We start from the raw sequence: 23,243 nt of genomic DNA on the forward strand, positions 1-23,243 counted from the left end.
GAGATGGGCATTTTTGAATTGAGTTTAATGGCTTAGTTCAGTAGGTGAATAATGTTCTGCTCTGGGAATTAAAGGGAATTTTAAGTTTCTCTCTTGACTATGATATGCCTTTCACTGAACTGTAATGGACCAGGGAGACTTGCCCAGCTCTCCTACTCGACAAAATGTGGAATAGAATGATGCCGTGAAAACCGGATGAAATGCATCAGTGTAAAATGCAGTTTTAAGATTGCATTTTAATTTGAGAGGGTGGCGAAGCTGTTGCCGTCCTGTGAAGCCCCCGGGAACAATCTCCAGGTGTGTCTTCTGGCTCCACACCGCCTGCCTTCTGATGCTTCCCGTGAATTGTTAGAACCAGCCATATCCTTCTCACTTCTGCCACAAAAACTCCTGGTGGTTTTGTACTTTGCCACCTTGTTTAGGTTTCCTAGGCGGTTGGTTCAAGGCAGTGCCTCTCTGCGCTTCCCTGTAACTCTCACTTTTTTTCTTAATGTGGCCTCCATATTGAATATATCAACACTTTTTAAATTAAGAGGTAATGAACACACTGCACAGCCTGAGTGCGTTTGATATTTGGGCTTCTTGGAGATGCTCTGCATGTGTCAAATGTTATTTTCAGAAAACTCGCTAAACTTTTAATGGGACCCATTGTTAAGCCACCCTGTAAACAAACCTGTTGTTAAATCACCCTGCGTTTTTCCCATAAACACGAATGTTAATTTACATTTTTAACCTAAATGAATGAGTCGTTTTTTCTTAAATTCCTTTGCAGTTTGAAGGAGCATACCTTGCAACAGGAAAGCTTTAAGAAAGAGGACGAAAAAGCTTTATAATCTTTCTTGAAGAGACCCTGTTGCTAAAAAGAAAGAAAAAAAGGAAGTCAAGATAAACACATAAAAGAGAGAGGCTGCATTTGTCTGGTGTGCAGGGTACTTTCTTATACTCGTGTTTGCTCTCTGCTATCTATTGTGGTACATCTTTTTGTATGCTTTGCTGAGGTAGAATTCACACACTGTGAAAGTTACTCACTTTTGGTGAAGAGTTTGATGAATTTTGGTAACGACATATGGTTGTGTAATCTACACCACAGTCACAGAACAGTCTCATCTCCCTGAAAAGTTGGCTCATGTTCCTTGGTACCCAGTCCCCAACCCCGACCCCAGGCTGCAGGCCACCTGGGACCTGTCGTCACTCTACTTTTTCCTCTTCTGGAATGTAGTACAGTAGAAACACGCATTGTGTCATCCTCGCAGTTTTACTTCTTTCATTAGGATAATGTTTTTGAGACTCAGCCATGTCATGGTGTGTTTCCCTGGCTCATTCTGTTGTACTGCTGAGTGGTGTTCTGTGGTGCGGATGTACCATACTCTGTTCACCCACTCATCCATGGACGGAACTGTTCATTGTTTCCAGTTTGGGGCTGTTAGAAATAATATTTCTTTGAATATTCACATAGAAGTCTTTGTGTGGGCATATATTTTCATTTTTCTTTGTTAAATACCCGAGAGTTGACCGGCCAGGTTATATGTGTTTAATTTAATGGATAATGCTATACGGGTTTTCAACGTGGCTTTACCATTTTGTAGTCCGGCCAGCAATGAATGGGGGTTCTGATTGAACCACATTCTCATCAATGCTTAGTATTGTCGGTCCTTTTATCTTTAGTCATTTTGGTGGTTGTGTAGTGCATCTCCCTGTTGTTTTAATATGCATTTCCCTCGTGACTGGTGATGTTGAGCATCTCTTTATGTCCCTGTTGCTCATTTGTGTCTTTACTTTTGTGATATGTTGTTTTAAATCTTTTGCGCATTTTTTATTGGGTTGTCTATTGATTTGTAAGAAAACTATGTATGTTCTGAATACAAACTTTTTGTTAGATACATATTTTCTGCAAATATTTTCTCCTAGTCTGTGGTTTGCTTTTTGTTTTTCTTAGCTGATTTCAAAGATGAAGCGTTTTTTATTTGTATGAGGTCCATTTCATAATATTTTCTTCTGTAAATTGTGGATTTCGTGTCCTGTTTAAGAAATCTTTGCCCAACCTAATGTCAGAAAGATTTTCTCCTATGTTTTCTTCTATAAGTTTAATAGTTTCACCTTTTACGTTTAGTTTTATGATCCTATCAAGTTAATTTCTGGATATGATATGGAGTTAAGGGTGAAATTCACTCTTCGAAATAAAGATAGAATTGTTTCAGCTTCATTTGGTGAAAAGGCCATCTTTTCCCCCATTGAATTACCCTGGTGCCATCATTAAACCTTAAAGGACCATATAACATTGAGTCTCTTTTTGGAGTCTGTATTCTGTTCCATTGATCTGTATGTCTATCCGTATACCAAGATCATTCTCTCTTGATTACTGTAGCTTAATAGGAACTCTTCAATCAGGTTAAGTTCTCCAACCTTATCTCTTTTCAAGACTATTTTGGCTTTAGGTCTTTTCCTTTACATATAAATTTTCAATTTAGTTTGTCAGCTATTCAAAGAAGCATGCTAGGATTTTAATTGCAACTGCACTGAATTGAAAGATTAATTTAGGAAAAGTTTCCGTCTCAATAATAGTGAATCTCCCAATTCATTAACATGGTATATGTCTCTATACACTAAGGTGTTTGATTTTCTTTTATAATTTTCAGTGTGCAGGTCATACACACCTTTCATTCAATTTATTCCTAAGAATTTTGTATGCTCTTGTAAAGGAAAGTATTTTAAAATTTTCATTTTAAGTCACTGCTAGTTTAAAGAAATACAGTTGATTTGTGTACATAAACACTGTGTTCTGTGACGTTGCTAAAGTCCTTTATTTGTTCTAGCAGCTCTTTTGTGTATTCTCTAGACTTTTCTTTGCATAAAGTCATGTCTTTTAAACAGAGACACTGTTTTACATCTTTTTTTCCCGGCCTGTATGCCTTTAATTTTTTTTTTCTTTACTGCACTGTTCAGAACCTTCAGTACAAAGCTGAATAAAAGCAGTTTAAAAAAAAGACATGCTTACTCTGTTCCTCATCTGAGATGGGAAGCAGGAGCTTTGTAGGACTGAGCTGTATGTTTTTTGTAGGTACTTTTAATCAGATTGAGGAAGTCTCTTTCTGTTCCTACTTTGATGGTAGTGTTTACAATAAGTAAATGTTGAAATTTGTCAAATACTTTTTCTGCATCTACTGAAATCATTATGTGGTTTTAAAAAATATTAATTCTGTAGTTATAATAAATTATATGGAGTTTTCAGATATTAAACCAACCTACATGTTTGGGATAAATCCCACTTGTCCATGATATATTATTCCTTTTATATGTTGTTAGATTCTGTTTGCTAAAATTGTGCCAAGGATTTCTGCATCTGGCTTCATTAGAGATATTGGTCTGTTGTTTTCTCTTTCCTGTGTTATGTTTATCTGGTTTGGTATCAGAGTAGTATTGGTTCATAAAATGAATAGACAAATTGTCCTGTCTCCTCTGTTTTCTGAAATAATTTGGGTAAGATGGTATGATTTATTCTTCAAATACAGTCATGCATTGCTTACAGAAGGGGGTAGGTTTTAGAAACTGCATTGTTAGGTAATTTTGTCCTTGTGTGAACATCACAGAGTGCACACAAACCTAGATAGTATAGCTGACCGCACACCTAGGCTATATGGCAGCAGTCCCTGACATTTTTGACACCAGGGACCAGTTTCATGGAAGACAAATTTTTCCATGGACTGAGGGTGTGCAGGAGGATAGTTGCAGGATGAAACTGTTCTACCTCGGATAATCATCAGGCATTAGTTAGATTCTCATAAGGGGCACGCCACCTCGATCCCTCACACGCGCAGTTCATAATGGGGCTCCCACACCTGTGAGAATCTAATGCCGCTGCTGATCTGACAGGAGGCGGAGCTCAGGAGGTAGTGCTCCCTCACCCGCCGCTCACCTCCTGCTGTGTGGCCCAGTTCCTCACAGTCCGTCAGCCGTACTGGTCTGCAGCCCAGAGGTTGGGGACCCCCGCCGTACAATATAGCCGGCTGCTCCAACCACCATTATAAATGTGGTCCATCATTGACCAATACACTGTTATGAGCACATGACTGTGTTTAATGGAATTCATCAGAGAAACCACCTGGGCCTGGAATTCGTGTGTGTGTGTGTGTGTGTGTGTATGTGTGTGTGAGAGAAAGAGAGAGAGGAAAAGGGAGAAGATTTAATTATTATTTTGATTATTTAACTGATACAGGGTTCTTCAGTTTTTCCATTCTTTCTTACATTCATTATCATAATTTATATCTTTCAAGAAATTTGTCCATTTTCATCTAAGTGGTTAAATCTATTGGCACAAAATTATTTGTAATATTGCTTATTGGCCTTTTAATATCCATAGGATCTGTAGTGGTGTTTCCTCTTTTGTTCTTGGTCTTGGTAATTTATGTCTTCCCTGTTTTCTTCTTGACCAGTCTAGCTAGAGAACTTACCACATTTGTTGATCTTGTCAGATACCCAGCTTTTCTGTTCATTGATTTTTCTCTATTACTTTTCTACTTTTTATTGAATTGTGTTATCTTTATTATCTCTTTTCATTTACTTACTTTGGAGTTTGTTTTTCTTTTTCTAATTTCTTAAGGTGAGAATTTAGAGAATTGATTTTGTATCTTCTTTTACAACACAAGCACTTGAAGCTGTAGACATTCGGGCAGGCCCCAAGTTAGCTGTATCTCCTGAATTTTTAACTGTTTTGTTTTTACTGTGATTCAATTCAAAATATTTTCCAGGTTTCCCCATATTTTTTTTCACCTGTTTTGAAGGATAGTAGAGTATAAATGAGAGAAAAAAAAAGGCAGCTTTCCATTCACATATTTTTTCGATGTGAAGAGTCTCATTTAAAATTTTGATGTCATGATTCTTTTTTTTTGAGAACAGGTCTGTCTTGCCCAGGCTGGAGTGCAGTGGCACGATCTCAGCTCACTGCAACTTCCGCCTCCTGAGTTCAAGAGATTCTCCCACCTCAGCCTCCCCCTTAGCTGGGACTACAGGTGCATGCCACTATTCCCAGATAATTTTTGTATTCTGGAGTAGAGACAGGGTTTCACCACGTTGGCCAGGTTGGTCTTGAACTCCTGACCTGAGGTAATCTGCCCACCTCAGCCTCCCGAAGTGCTGGGATGACAGGTGTGAACCACTGTGCCTGGGCTTATGAGTCTTACTGTCACTGGGAAAAGCCTTCCTCAGGGAAGTCTGGCTCTGGTTAGGGCTTATGGCTCTAGAGTTTATCTGCTTAATGAAGTCTTTGAAGAAATGATGACTAATCTTTTTCTTATCTGTCTCTAGGAGGGAAATTGGGGTCAGGTTTTTGTACTTCCTTGGCTCTTAATAGAAATTCAGTCTCCTTTGGTGTAACTTTTGATTTTGGCTTTAATTCCCCACCCCTTGTTACGAAGGAAAAACAGAGAAGTAGTTTCTGCCAAGAGCTCTTTTTCTCAGAGTAGAGTGATTGCTTTTACAGGCTTGTTCGAGTGATACAAGCTTGTTGGGAAATCGTCTTTATGCCTTCCCTGCAATGCTTTATTTCAAGGCCTCTGGGGAGACGTGGGGTCCAGGAAGTGGGTGGGGAGCGTGTGACTGTGTGAGCACAAGGACCCACATCAGGGAGCAACTGTGTGCTTGTTTGAAGACCAGCTAGCTGAAGGAAGAGCTTATTCAGGTAATTGCTCAGTTCCTAAATGTAGCTCAATTTCCTTTTGTTATATTTGCATAGAAACAGAGCTGTTCAAGGGAGGAACCAGAACTTGAAAAAGCTAATGTTTCTCTTTTGCCAATAGGAAAAACAGATGCAAGCTCTTCGTGACTTAGCGTCCGTCACTACAGAAAGCTCTTTTGTGTTTTTGCGGACAAACATAGGTTATTTTCCACCCCTTTCCACCTCTTGCAGCATAGCTGTCTGGCTCCCCATGCACCCATTTAGTATTCATCACTGTTGTGATATTTGTACTTTCTTATTTGCCCAAATGGGAAAAGCAAATGAGGCAGGTGTCTTGATGGCTGTGTCTTGATAGGAGGAAAGACATGACATCTGAAATTAATGGGACTAATGTAAGGATTGATATTTTCATGTTTGCTCAGTTGCATCCTGGATTAAGTACCTTCAAGAGGTAAAGAATTCACTGTCTAATTATAATTCTTCTTTCAAAGAAGAAACCCACAGTGCATGGAAAAGAAGTGTAACCAATGTCAACACTGGAAGGGAGAAACAGGTGCTGGCAGACAGATGTCCTGACACGGGGCCACCCGAGTCCTTGAAGCCACTGTCAGCCCACGGGCAAAGTCCCGTCAGCCCTGACACCCCCGGGGGTGGGGCCGGTGGAGCCAGAGTCACCCTCATGCCAAAGCTCCTTCTGGCCGAAGAACAGGGGAACGAGGAAAGTCCACAGTCAGAAATTCCGCAGCCAGATGCCAGGGAGGTTGAGTAAAACAGGATGTTTTGTTTTGTTTGTTTTCATGCCAAATCTTCCCAATTTATCTGTGTTTGTCTTTTTTAAAAAATACAAGTTTTAAAAACCTGGCAAAAGATGTGGGCCAAGAAATGGAGATCCCCGTAATTCTTTGTTTAGTCTGTAAGGCAGAGTAGATTTGCATCTGAAATTAAATGGCCATTGAATAAACACAGGGACTCAATATTTGTAAGGGCACTAATGTTTGCAGATGTCTGCAGTTGTTAAGGGCAAGCCAAGGAAACAGGAAATGCTGGGACTCATTTTTTTCTGGAAGAAATGGGCATTCCACATGTGTCCTCTATAACCTTTTTTTCTTCTTCTTCAGGTACATCCATAACAGTTTCTGAAAGGTATTCAGTCCTGGTGGAGAGCTGGAGATGTGTTTATGCTGGGGGTTGTTAAATATATTTACAGCCTTTTCAGAGAGTTCTGTGGGGGTTCGTCAGTGGTTATTTATTAGTCTGCTTCAACATCTGCTGGCTGGAAAATAATCTGTCCAAGGCAATTCGCAGGAACATTATAAATTGCTTCCGATTATAATGAGCAGTAGGAAAGGTAATTTGAGGGAAATTCCACACATGTTAGTTACAGCGTGTCAGGAGCAAGGTCTGGTGTGAAATGCCCAGAGAATCGGTGTCTGCCGATAACAGTTATCAGATGGAAGGCCCTGGGTGACTCGACCGTGTTTTTCTTCCTCTCTCACTTCTGAGCTTGCTGGGCAACTTGCCTGCTTTTGCTGGGGTTCTTTGGAGCCTGTGGGCACCTCCATGTGGGCACTGAGCAGGGCCAGGCCTGCCCCTTCCTGCAGGCACTGCCAGCGGTGCCTGAGTGGAGGTGAAGGTGGAAACCTTGAGTGTTGAGGCCCCTGGGGGCTGCTGCATTCTAGGTTCCAAGACAGAGTCTGCAGAGCTGTGGCAACCCTCGGAGGGCAGGCGGCTGGGCCCACACACACCTCCAAAGCCAGCCCGACCCCAGCAGGGCACTCCCACCAGGGTATAAGTTGGTGCTGCCATTTGGGAAGACGTTGGAGGAAAATGCAACAAAATGTAAAATGTGTCGACCATTCTGCTCAGCAGTTTAGACCAATGCACAACAGTAACTATTCGAGGACACTCACTGCAGCCGTGAAACGCGCGGTTCACTTTAAGTTGCTTATGATAATACTGAAAACTTGGACTGACATTAACCAGTGCCAACAATAGAGACTTGCTCAAAGAAATTACAGAAGGAAATTCACTCTGTACTGTTCAGTGGAAAACAGTCGGTGAGAAGCATTTGCTCATATATGCAAAAAAAGGGTTGTGCACACTTGGGTGTGTGTACCGAGGTCACGGGAAGAACAGTGTGAAGAGTGGTCTCAGGTGGTGGGAGTCCCAGCTTCCTTTCCGAGGCATAAGCATGTAGAGACTAGAACTGGTTCTTCTCACAGAAAAACTGTTGGTTCCGGCATTCTGCGCTCTGCACGTTTCTACTAATAATTAAAATACTTACTGCCTCTGAGATGCCCCCGGACACTCTTCTGAATCACAGTGCTCAGAAATGCTGTCTGAATCAGGAAGGTGTGGATGACCTTTGCACCTTCCCTGGTGTGAGAAGTTTAGCACACTGAGTGTAATATATGAAAAAGACCACCAGGTGTGGCGGCTCACACTTGTGATCCCAGCACTTTGGGAGACCAAGGCAGGAGGATCGCTTAAGGCCAGGAGCTGGAGACTAGCCTGGGCAACATAGCAAGATGTTGTCTCTACAAAAATAGCCCCCAGAAATTAGTGGGGCTGGTGGTGTGCACCTGTGGTCCCAGCTACTGGGGAGGCTGAGGTGGGAGGATCCCCTGAGCCCAGGAGTTGAAGGTCGCAGTGAGCTGTGATCGCGCCACTGCACTCCAGCCCCGGCAACAGAGTGAGACCCTGACTCCAAAAAAGGAAAAAGGTCACTCTGTACTCAAGTTCTACTTATGTAAGAGCAGTGCAGCTCTCTTCGTAAAGCTGGCTGTCGTGTCGTTTATGTTGGGGAATCAGTTCGTGGTTTAAAAAGTTCTGTCAATGCAGAGAACAAGCCACTGTGTTTTATGGAGAGGTTGTTTAATCTCCACTGTGGGACAGTAAATATTTGGCTGTTGCATCATCGTGAAGCTTATGATCACAGTCTGGCGCCATCTCCCTCCTCGCCCGGAGTCTGATCTGTCCGGCCCGGTGTCCTCCAGGACCCTGGCCCCTCACGCCTCCTGCCTGCGCGTGCGCCGTTTCCTGTCTCCAGAGGACCTTTCTTGCCTGGGAGTCATCATTGTCCCCTCCGTGGCAAAGCCATCCCCGACCTTCCAGGCAGAACCTGCCGGCTTCTCCTCGGCACTTTGCACGGATTTTTGTCACAGTCCGGGGTGCGCTGTGTCGCCCTCTCTCTGTGTCGGCCTCCCGTCCCCCACCGTGGGCTCCTCCGGGGAGCTGTGGACACTCGTCCTCTTCCAGGAAGCCCTCCGGAATCCGGGGAGAAGATAGGGAGGTGGGCAGGGGGAGCGCTGCACACACGCAGAACGCTTCCTCTGTACTTACTTCGTTCTGGTTTTTCTTTCGGGTCCTTGGTGTTTTTAAAGAAAGCCTTCCCTACAGTGTTGCTTCCCTTCCACGGAGGGCGGTTTCGAGCACAGATCTGCTGGGTGTCTGTGGGTACAGAGAGCAGGGGCCACTAGTGTCCGAGCAGCACCGAGGAACAGAGGTGCCTCGCCTGCCTGTGTCCCCTCCAAGTCCTTCCGATGTTTTCCTTTCCAGCTGTCGCCTAGTTGCCTGGTGTTAGGGAGAATCAACTCTGGATAAACGTGGTCAGTGTGGCCCATTGTCCCACCTTTCTACAGGCATTTTTCACACCTGGAGCAGCCAGAGGATGCATGCATGGCTCATCAGAAAGTAATTTAGGGATCACCCATGTAAGTTTCCTAAGGTTTTGTTTAACATGGTTCTTCTGATTCAGTCTGGCCATTTAAATCTGCATCTGCCCATGAAAGCCATCCGGTGTGGATAACAAGCACACAAATGAGCAGTCAGCTTTTTGTGCCCTTTAGGGCCTGGGACAACCACGGGATGTAAATGGGGCTGGAGCTAGAGGTCTTGAGCTCCTGTTCCTGAAATCATCTTCGTCCTGTATCTGCCGCCTTCTCCTCCCACAGCCACACCCGCACGTGCGAGCCTCCCTGTGCTCTCGTCCTGAATGCTGAGACCGTCCAGCGCTTCCTTTGGTTTTGCCCTCGTGCCGTTGACTTTTGTTTACTGAGGAGTGTGCTGGAGGCAGGACAAGGGACATGGAAGGCTGCAATTTAAGAGTCTAAAAGGTTTTAGAACCCTGAAGGAGGTTTAACAAGCTGAATTGAAGAATAAGACCTTTTTCAACTGGAGAGAACTTACATGATTGTATTATCGTTAAAATTAACATCTCATCTGTTAGAAGCATTTGTAGATTATCTTTGTACCTTCACTTTCTTTTTGTCTGCCTTACATTAGGTCTCAGAGGTAGATTGGTGGAGTCACCTGGAGTTTGTTGGTGACTTGGGGTTTGGCTGGCTGTGGAGTCTGCCAGACTCTAGCCCTGATCCAGATTCTGGCCTTTACCTCCTCTGTGCCCTTGGCGAAGTCAGTGAAACTTTCTGAGCCACATTTTCTCCAATAAGTAAAAACTACCTCCAGCGGGGCTACCTGTTGAGCCCTGCCTCCAACAGGGCTGCATTAGCCGAAGAGCCGTCTGTGAGGGAAACCAGCATGGAGGGGGACCCGGGGATACCAGGATGAGGCCTGCCCCGAACAGGCACGCCCACATGCGTGCATACGTGTGGATGTGCACAGGCATGCACACGCGTGTGCACACAGGGTGAGGCACCGTGAGGCTGAGGCCACACTTCTAGGCTTTCAGCCCTGGCATTGTGGTTTCCATCGCGGGGCCTGCTGTGGAGCCAGGCTGCTTTTCAGAAATACCTTCAGAAATGAGACTGGGAAACGAGTGAAAAACGTGTTGATTGCCCGAGGCACTGCTCTGCCTCCCGGCTGTTTTCCTGGAGCGGGATTTCCCAGTCAGAGTGCTGCAGTGGGCCAGGGACATGTCGAGGGTGCCATGGAGGCACAACTGTTGATTATGTTAATAGGATAAACAAACCTTCTTTGACACCATAAATAGCAGACGCTGTGCTTTCCTCCCCACCTCCTGGGCAGGGAAAATATTTGAAGCTGGAAGGAATTGAGCCCTGAGCTTTATACAGTTACAGACCCAGAAAGAAAACAAAGGTGGGTACAAAGATGTGTTTTCAGGAGACAGAAAATTGTGAAATCGACCCATCAGCCGGCCCAGGCTCACCTTGAGTGGCTCCTGGGACGGGGACGGCTGCGGATGGCAGCCTGCGTGGTGGATGGGAAGGCGGAGTCGGTGTGGGAGACAGAGCTCCTGCGGAGCTGTGCTGTTTTCTCTTAAGTAGGCTAGAATGGAGACAACTTACAGGGAGACCTAACCGGCACCCTGTTGACAGTGAAGCTAAAGTCTGAACACACCCGTCACCTTTCAGAGGACAGACAGAAGCTGTCTTTATAAGACTGATTTTGCATAGACCAAGGAGAGGCTAGGTCCAACCGTTTCAGATGCCGCCAGGTGGAGCACATCAGGTTAGACGTCACGGCCGGTGACGGTTTGTGTGTCTTTTTTTTTTTTTAAATCTACTCCTTTTATTTACCAGATTTTCTATAATGAACAAGTATTACTTTTATAACTGAAAGTCTTACTAGAGAAAACATGCATTAAACTTTCTTAGAATGTAAACATCCACGGTGTGACGCCAGCCCCGAAGTTTCAATGGCCACACAATCCAGGCTTATGCGGTGGTGCTCCCCGGAGGGTCCTCAGCTGAGACGGGCTGACGTTAGTGCCCTCCTCTTGGTGGACCGGCCGATGTCGGGGATCTCTGGGACGCTGCCGAAGGAGCACCCGGGAAGATGGCTCCAGGACTTGGAAGGGCTTTGTGTTTTTGATCTTGCTCCCCAAGCCCCAGCCGCTTTGACCACACTGTTGAGCTGCCCATGTTCAGGGCAGATGCCTGGAACTGGTGAGCTCGAAGTTACAAATGGGGAAGCAAAGGGGACTCCTTGGGGACTCTGCTCTTTATGTCCAAATTTTATATCAGTGAATCCTTTCGGCAGCACCAGAACGCATGCTGAGTCCTTGAAGTGTGGGAAAAGACAAAAATGATGACGTGTGAAGTTTGCAGATTAAGACCAATTCGGTGGCCCTCCACTGACCAGCGAGAGAATCATTCTGTGTCCTCTTGTCTTGTCCTGCTGGGGTCCACTGATGGCTTTCTCCTTTGTGGAGTCCTGTGCTGAGGCCAGCAGCTCTGGTTACTCTTCCACACCCCTTCCTCCAGCAGCCGGCCGTGAGCTGCCGTTTCTTAGCTGCAAACAGGCTGTGGGAGCTGAGGAGGGCAGGAAACTGCTGGGGCAGGAAACAGACAGGAGATGTTATGGGGCCCAGCAAGCTAATGGATGACACCGAGATACTCAGGGCCTGCTGTGCACAGGCCGCAGTGGGGTGGAACCTCCAAGGGGTGTAACATATAACGATGGCTCCAAAGTCAGGGAAAGCCGGTGGGGCAGGACGGAGGCTGGGAAGGACTGAGCAGGTGAGAGTCAGCGGCTTCGTCTGGGAAGTCGTAGGCGCAGAGCTGTCCTCAGTCCTAAGCTGGGAGGGAGTTTCTCCGCAGCGGCGGTGAAGGATGGGGGCGGGATGCAGTGCCCGTAACTGTGGGATCACAGGCCTGTTACCTTCCCCCTCCGGACCTAAGTTCCCTACCTGTGAGGTGGGAGCCTGAGGCTGCTGGGGATCAGGGCAGACGGGTTAGCTCGTGCCTAGTGGGGAGTGGGTGGTAAAAGCCAACACCAGTTGAGGCAGGGGACTGGGTCTGTGTGCACAGATGGAGAGATGGGTGCATTCAGCCTGGACCCAATGGCCGTCACTCATCAACCAGCCTGGACCCAATGGCTGTCACTCATCAAGCAGCCTGGACCCAATGGCCGTCACTCATCAACCAGCCTGGACCCAATGGCCGTCACTCATCAAGCAGCCTGGACCCAATGGCCGTCACTCATCAACCAGCCTGGACCCAATGGCCGTCACTCATCAAGCAGAAGGTCAAGGGGTAAGGGAAGGGAGTTCAGTGAGGCAGCTCTGCAGGGGAACCAGCAGGCCAACTCCACCACTAACTGCTGCTCAGGAGTAATTGGTCTAACTGCAGCGGCTCAACAATAAAAGACTGAAGATGGCCTCCCCTCCCCTTCCCCCCTCCCCTCCCCTACCTCCCCTCTTTTTTGCCTGACAGAGTCTTGCCCTGTTGCCCAGGCTGGAGTGCAGTGGTGCAATCATAGCTCGTAGCAGACTCAAATTCCCGAGCTCAAGCGAATCTCCTGCCTCAGCCTCATGAGTAGCTGGGACTACAGGTTTGCTCCATCATGCCTGGCTAATTTTGGCATTTTTTGTAGAGACAGGGTCTTGCTATGTTACCCAGCCTGGGTGATTTTTTTTTTTTTTTTAAATACCACACACTCTACTGCCACGCGATGTCACTGAATAACACTGGTTGAACTACTCAGCACCCCGGCGCAGAAGTCATCAGTGTGTGCAGGGAACTTCGGGCAAGCTCATTAGGCCTGATGCTGTTGGGCACACGGTTCCCCCATCCGCCATCCCTACTTTCTCAGCTTAGTGAAAGCAGTGATCTCTGAGGATCAGTGAGGGGCTTGCTGGATGATGAGGCGGCACAGAAAGGCAGCGTCTCTGTTGGGTTATGAAGTAACCACACGGAAAGCCAGTTGGCTGGGAGAAGGGGTTTCACGGCATCTCCCTGGACAGATGAGTCCCCTTCTTTTTCATTTACAACACGTGAGAACATTTGACATTTTGGCTGGCGAGGTGCGACTGTGCAGTTGTCATTTTTTGCCATCCTGAAATGTACTGATGCTGGATGAGATTCCAGCGGGCCCCGACGTTGGCAGGTAGAGCTCTTGTGCCAGCGAGAGTTGTGCATTTGTCTCCCTTTGTTAACCTGCTTTCTGTTACTGACTTCATTTCCATTAAGTCATCCTGTGAGGGAGGAAGGAAGACAATGCACCACTTCATCATTTCCTTGAGTAGCATGCATTAGGTCCAGTGATTTTCAAGTTATAGTCTCAGATTCTGGGCTTCTTTGAAAGCTGGAACTATTTGAAAAATTAACTTCCTGCACAAGCTAAGTGAGAGTAAAAACAATGTCTTAAACCTGTGGGATGATCCACCAGTATCCAACTCTGTGCGTCTTCTGTATCAGGGTCACAGGATCCTTAGGGTGTTGCTTCACCCGCCGGAAACCTCGTAGCCAGTGGCACCTTGACTGAGTTTTGCTCGTTCTGCCCACTCGGCCTGGCAGGCTGCACTTGGCTTTCACTCCTGGCCGGATCCCACACCTGTCAAGGGAAGCCAGGCACAGAGTGGCGAGGGGTGCGTGAGTGAGCGAGCGCAGAGTGTGACCACTATACACAGCCAGGTACGTGGCTGCAGTGGGGCGGGCAGCTCCCTGCTGTGGCTGGACCAGGCGCACCACAGGCAGCTTCTACTGCAGCCGGCAGAGAAGTCGGTGGCACCCAGGAGTCTGGAAATGCAGACCCCCAGAGAGGGTGTCACAGCCCTGGCTCAGGGAGCTCCTCCCATGTCTGGGCTCCCCAAAGGGCTGCAGCTCTTCTCTCCTTCTCTCTTCTCTCCTTCTTGTCATCCACAACATGGCAAGGAGGGGGATGTGTTTCAGGCCTGTTTGTGTTATAGCTCTTTCAGTCCCACCATTCAGCGGGTCCTGAGTTCTTGTCCTGCATCCAAGAAGAACGAGATACACAGACAACTGGAGGGTGAGCAAGGCAAAGAGGTGCTTTATTGAGTGACAGGACAGCTCTCATGAGCCCCGACGTGGGTAGCTCCTCTCCGCAGTCAGGTCATCTTCTCATCCGCCTGAGTCTGGCTGAGCCTGGGGGTTTTACAGGCTTCAGAAGGGAGGAAGTAGATGCCGACTGATCCACAGAACTGGCAGCACAGCCCCCAGACTTCAGGCCATCCCTGGCCCGAAGGTGGGGTTTCACCGGGGAGCTGCTCCTTTCCACCCAGGAGCCTGTCTGCCTCCTGCTGCCATTCGTGGCATCCATGGCATCCAGGCTGTTGGTGCCAAAGGGTGCCTGCAAGCCCAGGCCGAGCCACCTTTAGCACCCCCTTGGCCTTCGTCCCCTGCTTGTTGGCACCCAAAGTCCAGAGGGGGCCAAGGGCAAGGGGTTGGCATGTCAGCACCACTCCAAGTATGTGCACACCTGATCGGGTCACAACAGCGGCTGGGCTCGGCCACGACTTTGCTCCAAACTGGAGAGGGCGCTGGGAGTGGGGAGAGGTCAGGCAGCAGGAGCAGGCTCTTCCGAGCCTGCGGGGGTAGGGCTGGTTTCTGGGCCTCTGAGAGTGCAGGGATGCCCATGTCCACAGCTGTGGCTGGGAGGGCTCCTGTCCCACCAGCTTGGAAAGGGTTAGGGCTCCCACCCGTTCCTGGCTCCTGCCTGCTCTGGGGAACACACTGCCCCACCCATGCCTCCCCTGCCACAGCCAGAATTACGGCAGCGGCCACTCTAGACAGGCCATCATTGGTACCCAATAAATATGAGATGGGATAAGGCACGGAATACTTTTTTTCATTTTACCATCACAAGATGGGGATCTGTTAATTATTTCATGAGTCCTAAAGCCACTTCTTGAATTTTCAGCTCCCCAAAAGCAAGCAGCTACTTAGCCTAGCTGATTCTACAAGGAGGTGCATTTCGCTTTCTTCACAAGTGGGTGCTGCTGTGTGCCTCACAAAGTCATAGCTGCGTGTGGTGTGGGGGTGGGCTGGTTGAGATGGCGTTATGGTGTTTCAGAAAAGCTGTGTAAAGATGAGAAATATTTGCATCCAGACACAGGGAGGCACCACGCCAGCGTCTCATTTGCCAAACTCCCTGCTGGCAGTTTAAATGCCCTGTTGATTTTATTAAACATTCTTAATAAGAAGTTGGAGTTTTGTTTAGGCTAAAACCGTCATGAAAACAGCTGTCTTCATTTCTCATAAACAGTGAGATCGCACAAGGATGAGGAATCGTGCTGGACAGTGGAGCTGCCATGGGCCCAGCGGGGGTGCTGCCCATGGAAGGTGGTGGGGATGTCCATCAGGTGCTTCTGGGATGGGGCCCAGGAAGACCAGTCGGTTCCGTTCAGTTTATTTTATTCGTGGAGGCATTTTAATGGGAGAACAGATCTATAATTGTGTTTCAACATTGTCTGCAAAAGGGAACTGAATCTGAGTGTCTGAGCTGTGAGCGTGAAACATAGAAAGGCCGTGGCTTCCAAGAGCAGAGGACAGTGGGTTCTGCTGGAAGAGGGACAAGGAAACTTAGAGAGTAGACAAAGAGTTAAAATTAGCCCCGGCTGGACCACGTGTGCCGCAGACCAGCAGCACCCTGTGCAGCTGGGACAGCCTTATTTTAGTCTGTTTAATTTTAAAGCTGCTGGCATCTGGTTGTCTTGCTTCCTTGTTTTTTCCGGGGAAGCCAGCAGCAGACGGGTCAAGAAGGCAATTTTGCCGTCAAACAGAACTAGGTTCAAATTCAGGCACCACCAGTTTAGAAGCCAGGGAAACTTGGGTGAGACTCTTCGTTTCTCTGAGCTGCATTTCTTCTGTATAATGGAGATGATAATTCTGCCTCATGGATTCTTCTGAACTGCTGCCATCATCCAACTAGCATATTTTAATCCAGCAACCTTTTTCTTTTTTGGAGCGTTGGCCACGTGCCCACACAGGAAGAAAGCAGACACAGTTGCTGTCTACAAGGGGGCAGTGGGCTTATTATCTACTTAACATAAGTCTTGAAAACAGATTTACCACAACATGACAATGTAAGTTCTACCATGGAAAAGGGTTCCAACAAAATGTTACAGTGGTCTTGGAGGGAGAATAAGGGGCAGCTCCACGAGGAATATAAAAAACACAGATCCCTGAGCCGACAGGCAGTTCACGTGTAATAGGCAAATGGTTCCATCCACAGAAGTGTTTAATTTCTGTAGAGGGAAAGCTAGTATAGGAAAAAAAAAATCTTCAGCTGGTCAGTGTTATGCAAATTGTGATGGATGAAAACAAAATTCTTGAACCTGTCCTGGGTTTGTGGAGAGATGTAATACTGGGAACTGCAGAAGGCTTGGAATACATCAAAGCTCGAGGGGCTAGAGGGTGTCTGGACGGCTTGCGTCATGAACACAGGCTGTGAGAACAAGGAGGCGTCCCTGAGGACGGCCAGGAGGAAGGCCCAAGGCGTGAGTGCTGATGGCGTCCATACCATCAAGACGATGAGTCCGCTGAGCAGCCTTCCACAGTGGGCTTAGGAAACGGCAGCCTCGGGAGCTGACGCCGCCAAAGCGCAAGCCAAGGAGGACGAGAGGGGCCTGGTGGACAGTCCCCTGGCCGTCCAGATCTGGGGCGACGGAGGGAGCCTGGGAAGAGCAAGACCCCGGTCTGAGTTCCGCTGTGAGCGGTGTCCAGACCCTGGCCCCAAGTCCCTTCCTCTGCAAGCAGGCAGGGCCGACTTCTGTTTGGGGTATCCGATTCTTTGCCTCCCTTGGGCCCCTCCTGTGAGTACAGATGCTGTCACCGTGGCCAGGGATGGCTGACCACACACCCTCCCGTCATCCCCCTCTGTGCTCAATCTCATTGCCTAGCCCAGGGGCTTGACCTTTGCCTCTGGGGGTAGCAGAGCACTGGGCCCTTCTTATCTTCTGTGTGCCTCCCCAGCAATTTTCTGTGCATCTCTAAATTACACCCCTACTGCCAGCACCACTTCCTAACTCTCCTCAGGACCCATGTTTGACTTCACCTCCAATGGCCACGAGCAAAATAAGTCATCGGGTGCCAACAGCGACCCTCTTTCTTCCCACCCTCAGCAGTGTGGGGGCCTGTCCAGCAGCAGCAGCGAGGGTTCCCCGCAACCCTGGGAGAGCTGTGCCAGCCTCTTCCCATCGGGGCACCTCGTAGAGACATCGTGATGAAGTGCTCCTGTCGTGTGTCCTACGGAGGATCTGTTTTGTGTTTAGTCTGTGCACCGGCTCATTCGGCCCAGTCTCATGGGCCAGAACTGCTTGTTGACACAGAGCAAAGAGTGAATCCTGCCAGGCTGCCGAGGCCTCGGCTGTCCCAGGGCACGTGTGATGAAGCCGAGAGCAAGGAGGTACTCCGAGAGCTCTGGTCTGCGGAAAGAGAGAGAAGACAGGATACATGAAAAGTAGCCAAAACTCTGTAGATCTCGGGGGAGTTAGTGAGCAGACAGGACGGCATCACAGAGTGTGCCACGGTGGGGGTAGGAGGGCGGCCAGCAGGGACAGAGGAGGGTCCTCTGCCAGGGAGAGAAACAGAGGGTATTGGGGGGGAAACCAGCTGCTGAGAAGACCCTGACCTGCCATGAATTTGGGCCTATTAAGTGAGCAGGTGTTAGTTCTTTTTGCACTGCTGCAAAGGAAGACCTGAGGCTGGGTAATTTATAAAGAAAAGAGATTTATTGGGTTCATGGTTCTGCAGGCTGTACAGGAAGTGCGGCGCTAACATCTGCTTCTGGGGAGACCTCAGGAAGCTTCCACTCGTGGCGTAAGGCAAAGGGGGGCCGGTGTGTCACGTGGTGGGATGGGGAGCACGAGAGTGACAAGGGAGTTCCAGGAGCTTCAACAACCAGTATCCTATGAACTCATCACCACAGGGAGGGCACCCAGCCACGAGGGAGCCACTGCATGACCCAGACACCCCCCACCAGGCCCCACTTCCAGCCCTGGGGATGTCATTTCACATGAGCTTTGGAGGAGACGGACATCCGGACCATAGCAGCAGGGTGAGCAACGTGAGGCACAGTGGGGTGCAGTGACCACCTGGGCCTGCAGCTCGTGGCGGCCAGCCAGGGTGAGCATCTACGTCCCTTAAACTGTCCAGCAGCCCTTTCCAGGACACCGTGCTTCCTACGTGCTGGGGCAGTGCAGACAGGTTGCTACTGATGTCTTGGAATCCCAGGTTTGCTGGAAGGCATGCCTGCATTTCACTTCTGTCAAGGTACTTACGTCTTATGCCTCCCGATCTCCTCTGCCTTAGCTGGACCTGGAAGGACAGTGCACTCTCGCTAGACCTGGGCTGATGCATCCTTGAAAATGCCTTTAATGTTCCCTTAGCTCCTGAGGGTTCAGATTCTGCCCAGTCAGTCACGATCCTTCCCTCTAGTCTCCTCTCTGGTTCCCGGTGCAGTTTGATTGTGCCTTTGACAGATGGCCAGGGCTCACCCTCCTCCCTCCACTTCCTAACGACGGGGAGAGGCTGATGGCCAAGGTGGTTCCTGGAGGACTGTGACTCTTTACTCTTTCTTCTGTGTTGTATCCCGACTGTAGATGATGCTGTTCTTCTAGACAGTGCAGAGAAAGTGACAGAACCTAGGGTCTGTCCATCTCCCTCTTCATGGGCCACCCGAATGAGTGTGTGTGCAGTTTTTTACTGAGCTTCAGATTGGGATTGCCTAGGGATCTCCTTTGCCTGGCTTTATTTCTCTCTTCTTAAGAATTTGGGCCTATCAAGTCAGAGTTTGCTGCACAAAAAAAGTTCCTAGAGTTAGGTTGAAATTAACAGATAATCATTTTATCTGGTTCATTTACTTCCTTTATGATGATGTTCATTTAAGACTTTACTCATCCTGTGTGTATTTTTAAGGAAGGATCTGAAAAATGATAAGAGATTAGTATTTTGTTATTTTATATTTTTAGTAAATGTGACATTCTAGTTGAGACTAAATATGTACAGACGTGGAACAGAGTTAAAAGTGTTTGTGAGTGGGAAATAGATGGAAATAAATACTGAAGACTTATAGCTTGTGATTTGTTCAGTATCACTTAGCAACATCAATATTTTTGTCTACAAATAAAGGTCTCCTCTCTGGTACATGTTGAAAATATTTGTGCGCTTGCATGTTTGTGACCTTGTGTACACATCATCTGAAGCAGAAGGATCATTTTGGTTGTGGCTGGGTTTATGCTACTTAATTTGGGTGTCTAGACACTGGTTATAGTGACAGAAAAACGTCTGAAGATGTGAGACGAGATTTTGAAGAATGGCGTTCTTAAAATATGTCTGTAAACTGCCTCTTAACACAGAAATAAATTACAGAGTTAGAAAAATCCTTAATTAAAAGGATGTGTTTCTTCTGAGATAATTATTTGCATGGTTTGAAATCACTTTTTCCTTATCAGAAGCTGAAACATGATGTTCCCTGAGCTGTGCCGAGAACAGGGGGTGATTCCCATTAGTAGCTGTGGAACTTTAGTTTTCTGATACCTTTATTTTGTAGGTCTTTCCTGGTGCAGGCTCCCTGGCTAACCTCCATTTCTACTGCTGATAACCGTGTCTGTCCTTCACATGGAGACAGTCACCTTGCCCCAGCACCCTCTGTTGTGCTGTGTTTTCTGTGTGTTCCCCCCTTTAGTGTTCATACATGAAGCAATCTGGGTTGGTCTTGCGAGCGTGTCTGCCCTAGGAGAGTAACGCCAACCAACTGCCCCTTTTGTCAGGCGGAACCGATTTCTCTTCCCTGAAATTCTCATCTGTGCAGTTAATTAGTGAGTGACCTCCCCATCCCAGGCTCTCTGAGTGTCTCTGTGTAGCCCATTTTTAACTCTCAGTGTGTTTTATTTCTTCTAATTATTCTAGTCACATAGCTAGCATTTAATCACATGATCCCACTTTTGTCTGCTTTGTGTTTGAATAGATAATGGAATGATCGTACTTTCTCTGCTTCCCTGGTGCCTGATACACAGTAGGCACCCTGCAAATAGTTATTGAGCCAACAGATCAAGGAATACTTCATAAGGAGTATAGGCATTAAAAATGTTTTTATGTTCTCCTTGTTTGCTAAAGTTCAATTGTTTGAACTAAAAATATAGTTTTCAATATAAAAATATTTTAAGTTATGGCCAAAGTCCAAAGTTAGCCCATAGCAATGTATACAACTCAGAAGGTAACTGACTAGCTGTTTTTATGTGTTTTTATGTTTTCTCGGTCAAGGGAGTCAAATGAAATAAACTAGTTGTATATTTTGGTAGTACTATTTTAAGCATTTACCTTAAAATGTAGCTTTAAATGGAGCCTTTCTGTTAATATTTTTTTTTCATCTTACGTGGTCAGGTCTCGTGTGTAAGGGTTGTGTGCTGTCTGTGTAGACAGCATCAGTATCTACACCTGGCTCTCCGTGTGAATACCTAGATGCCTGAGACTTGGGGTCCAAAGACATTCTCAAACAGATCTTCACCATTTTTTGCTACAATAACCTATTGCCCTTTAATAATGTTTTATTTAGGGAACACTAATATTCAGGAACATTATAACAGAAATTATTTTAATACCTTTGACCATTAAAAATTAGATTTTAGTGATATTTCCACTTTCAAGTGGCAATCTGTAATTTAATTTATGTAGACACTCCGCCCTCAAGGAGGGCGCCTAACCCTGGCTCCCGATGTGGGGACTGTGCATTGTGACGCCCTCTCACGTGAACAGCGAGCGTGAAAGGAGGAAACGGCAGCCGTACGGTAGAGAAACCTGATACATGCTCCAGGTGATCACGCCAACACTGACGCTGGCGTTACAGTGCTACCATGTGCGGGAAGTAACATTGTACCCTGTGGGCTCCTCTCCCAAACCCTAAATGTTAGTCTAATCATGAGCGAAAACAGCAGACAAATCCCAGTCGAGGAGAATTCTACAAAATACCTGATTGTTATTCCTCAAACTTGTCAAGGTCATTGAGAACAAAGAGTCAGAGACACTGTCACAGCCAAGAGGAGCCTAAGGAGACACAGTGACCAAAGGCGATGAGACATCTTGGGTGGGAGCCTGGGATGGAAAAGGGACATTAGGTGAAAACGAAGAAAGTAGAAATAAACTATAGACTTCAGTTAATTTTTTAAAAAGATAATCAGCAAGAGGAAAGAATGACGTTCAGTGGAACCATTGAACCTCAGCACTACCTTTTCTGCGTTAGTTTGGGATACATTTTAAGTCTGATTGCTAATAACACGGAAGTAAAATGAGCCACAGCCTACCTTCTGCCTCCTTCGCCTCATCTCTTCCTCTTCTTTTTCTCTTTGTAGAAATGATTCAGCTGGTTTACTTTTGATTAGATAGCTATGTTCTCTTACCTATGGAATTCAATATGAGATAAATAGTTGATTTTCAGGTCACTGTTTTCATTTAAAATGGGCTAGAAAGTGCAGACTATAAGTGTCTACAATTTTTTATATAGCCCTATAAGGCATATAGCAGTTGATACCCTAGGGTGCAAAGCAATGTGATCAGCTGTTTTTTGAGTTGAAAAATTACATGGTCTATCTCATTAAGTAAAGCCAGGTGTGTCTCAGAGAAACTGACTGTAATTAGACAAAGAGTTGAAGATGGAAAGAAGTTTATGAAGTATATAAAAATTATTGTATAGATGCAAATAATTGGGACTTCTTGGATTATTACTTAGAGATTGTTTGGGAGTTGTATTTTTTTTTTTTTTTTTTTTTTTTTTTTTTTGAGACAGAGTCTCACTCTGTCTCCCGGACTGTAGTGCAGTGGCCGGATCTCAGCTCACTGCAAGCTGCGCCTCCTGGGTTTACGCCATTCTCCTGCCTCAGCCTCCCAAGTAGCTGGGACTACAGGCGCCGTCACCTCGCCCGGCTAGTTTTTTGTATTTTTTAGTAGAGACAGGGTTTCACCATGTTAGCCAGGATGGTCTCGATCTCCTGACCTCGTGATCCGCCCGTCTCGGCCTCCCAAAGTGCTGGGATTACAGGCTTGAGCCACCGCACCCGGCCAAGTTGTATTATTTTCTAAGATGGTGGGAAAGCAGATTTTGTGTGTGACTTAATTCTTACCTTATTTTTAATGGCTTTGTTGGTGTCTTCCTTGCAGCTTATTATAGAGAGAATGTGAATCTGTGGTAAGCATTAGATTTATTCTCCATCTAGCATGACCCAGATGGTAGTTTTGGAATGCATTCCTGCCCTGACTGCTCGGAGTCACTGAGATTTAGAATTTGTGTACTCATAAATTGGATAAATAAAACTCATCTTCTACAGCTTCAGTGTATGTTATTTTCTAGAGTTCCTCATGTCTGGAAACTTGATTTAAGTTAAGCTGTGTATTAAGTGCTTGGAATTTCTGAGTCTATTGCGTTGTTGGTTGTAGGAGAGTGGGGAACATTTTTGGTGAACAGAGCTTACCTTCTCGTGACTGGTCGTTGTCATTTCTGCATGTTATCAGGAGGCCCCAGGGCCTTGCTGGAACAAGTACTTCTGAGTTGACAGAAATTGGATTGATATAAACTCTGCTTTCAGAAGCCTTACCATCCAGTGAAGACACGTGGTTACCTGCAGTATCTCTAAGTCTCTTTCATTGTGTGAAATTCATGGGTGAGGATTAAGGCAGTTACATTGGGAGAGTAAGACTGGGTGCTTGGCTATGCCCGAATCCAGAGAGGCTTTTATAAAGAAAAATCATGAGCCCAGATCAGATAACCACATAGATCAAGGAGAGAGAAATAACTTCTGCCTCGGAGAACAAGGAAAGCGTCATGGAACAGGGAGTACTTAAGCCTGGTCTTCTGAGGATGGGGTGTTGCCAGAGGCAGGAGATGTATTTGAGGGAAAGGGAGTGTCAGTGGGATG

General features: G+C 46.8%; 1 protein-coding gene across 9 annotated transcripts in view; it reads left to right on the plus strand.

Annotated features, from left to right (window-relative positions):
* LDLRAD4 (low density lipoprotein receptor class A domain containing 4) overlaps window positions 1-23,243 on the plus strand; it is a 435,431-nt gene that overhangs the window by 314,431 nt on the left and 97,757 nt on the right. For 2 of the 9 annotated variants that reach the window (XM_023228387.2, XM_031934500.1), the window contains exon 1: window positions 12,563-12,627. The exons of the other annotated variants lie outside the window; for them this stretch is intronic. Coding sequence is in view for 1 of the 2 variants with exons in the window: in XM_031934500.1 (XP_031790360.1) it covers window positions 12,563-12,627 (65 nt within the window). In the remaining variant the exon portion in view is untranslated. Of the gene's footprint in view, window positions 1-12,562; window positions 12,628-23,243 lie in introns of those variants that run through there. 9 annotated transcript variants of the gene reach the window in all.

Source organism: Piliocolobus tephrosceles, chromosome 18 (genome assembly GCF_002776525.5).
Source record: "Piliocolobus tephrosceles isolate RC106 chromosome 18, ASM277652v3, whole genome shotgun sequence".
Taxonomy (NCBI): Eukaryota; Metazoa; Chordata; class Mammalia; order Primates; family Cercopithecidae; genus Piliocolobus; species Piliocolobus tephrosceles.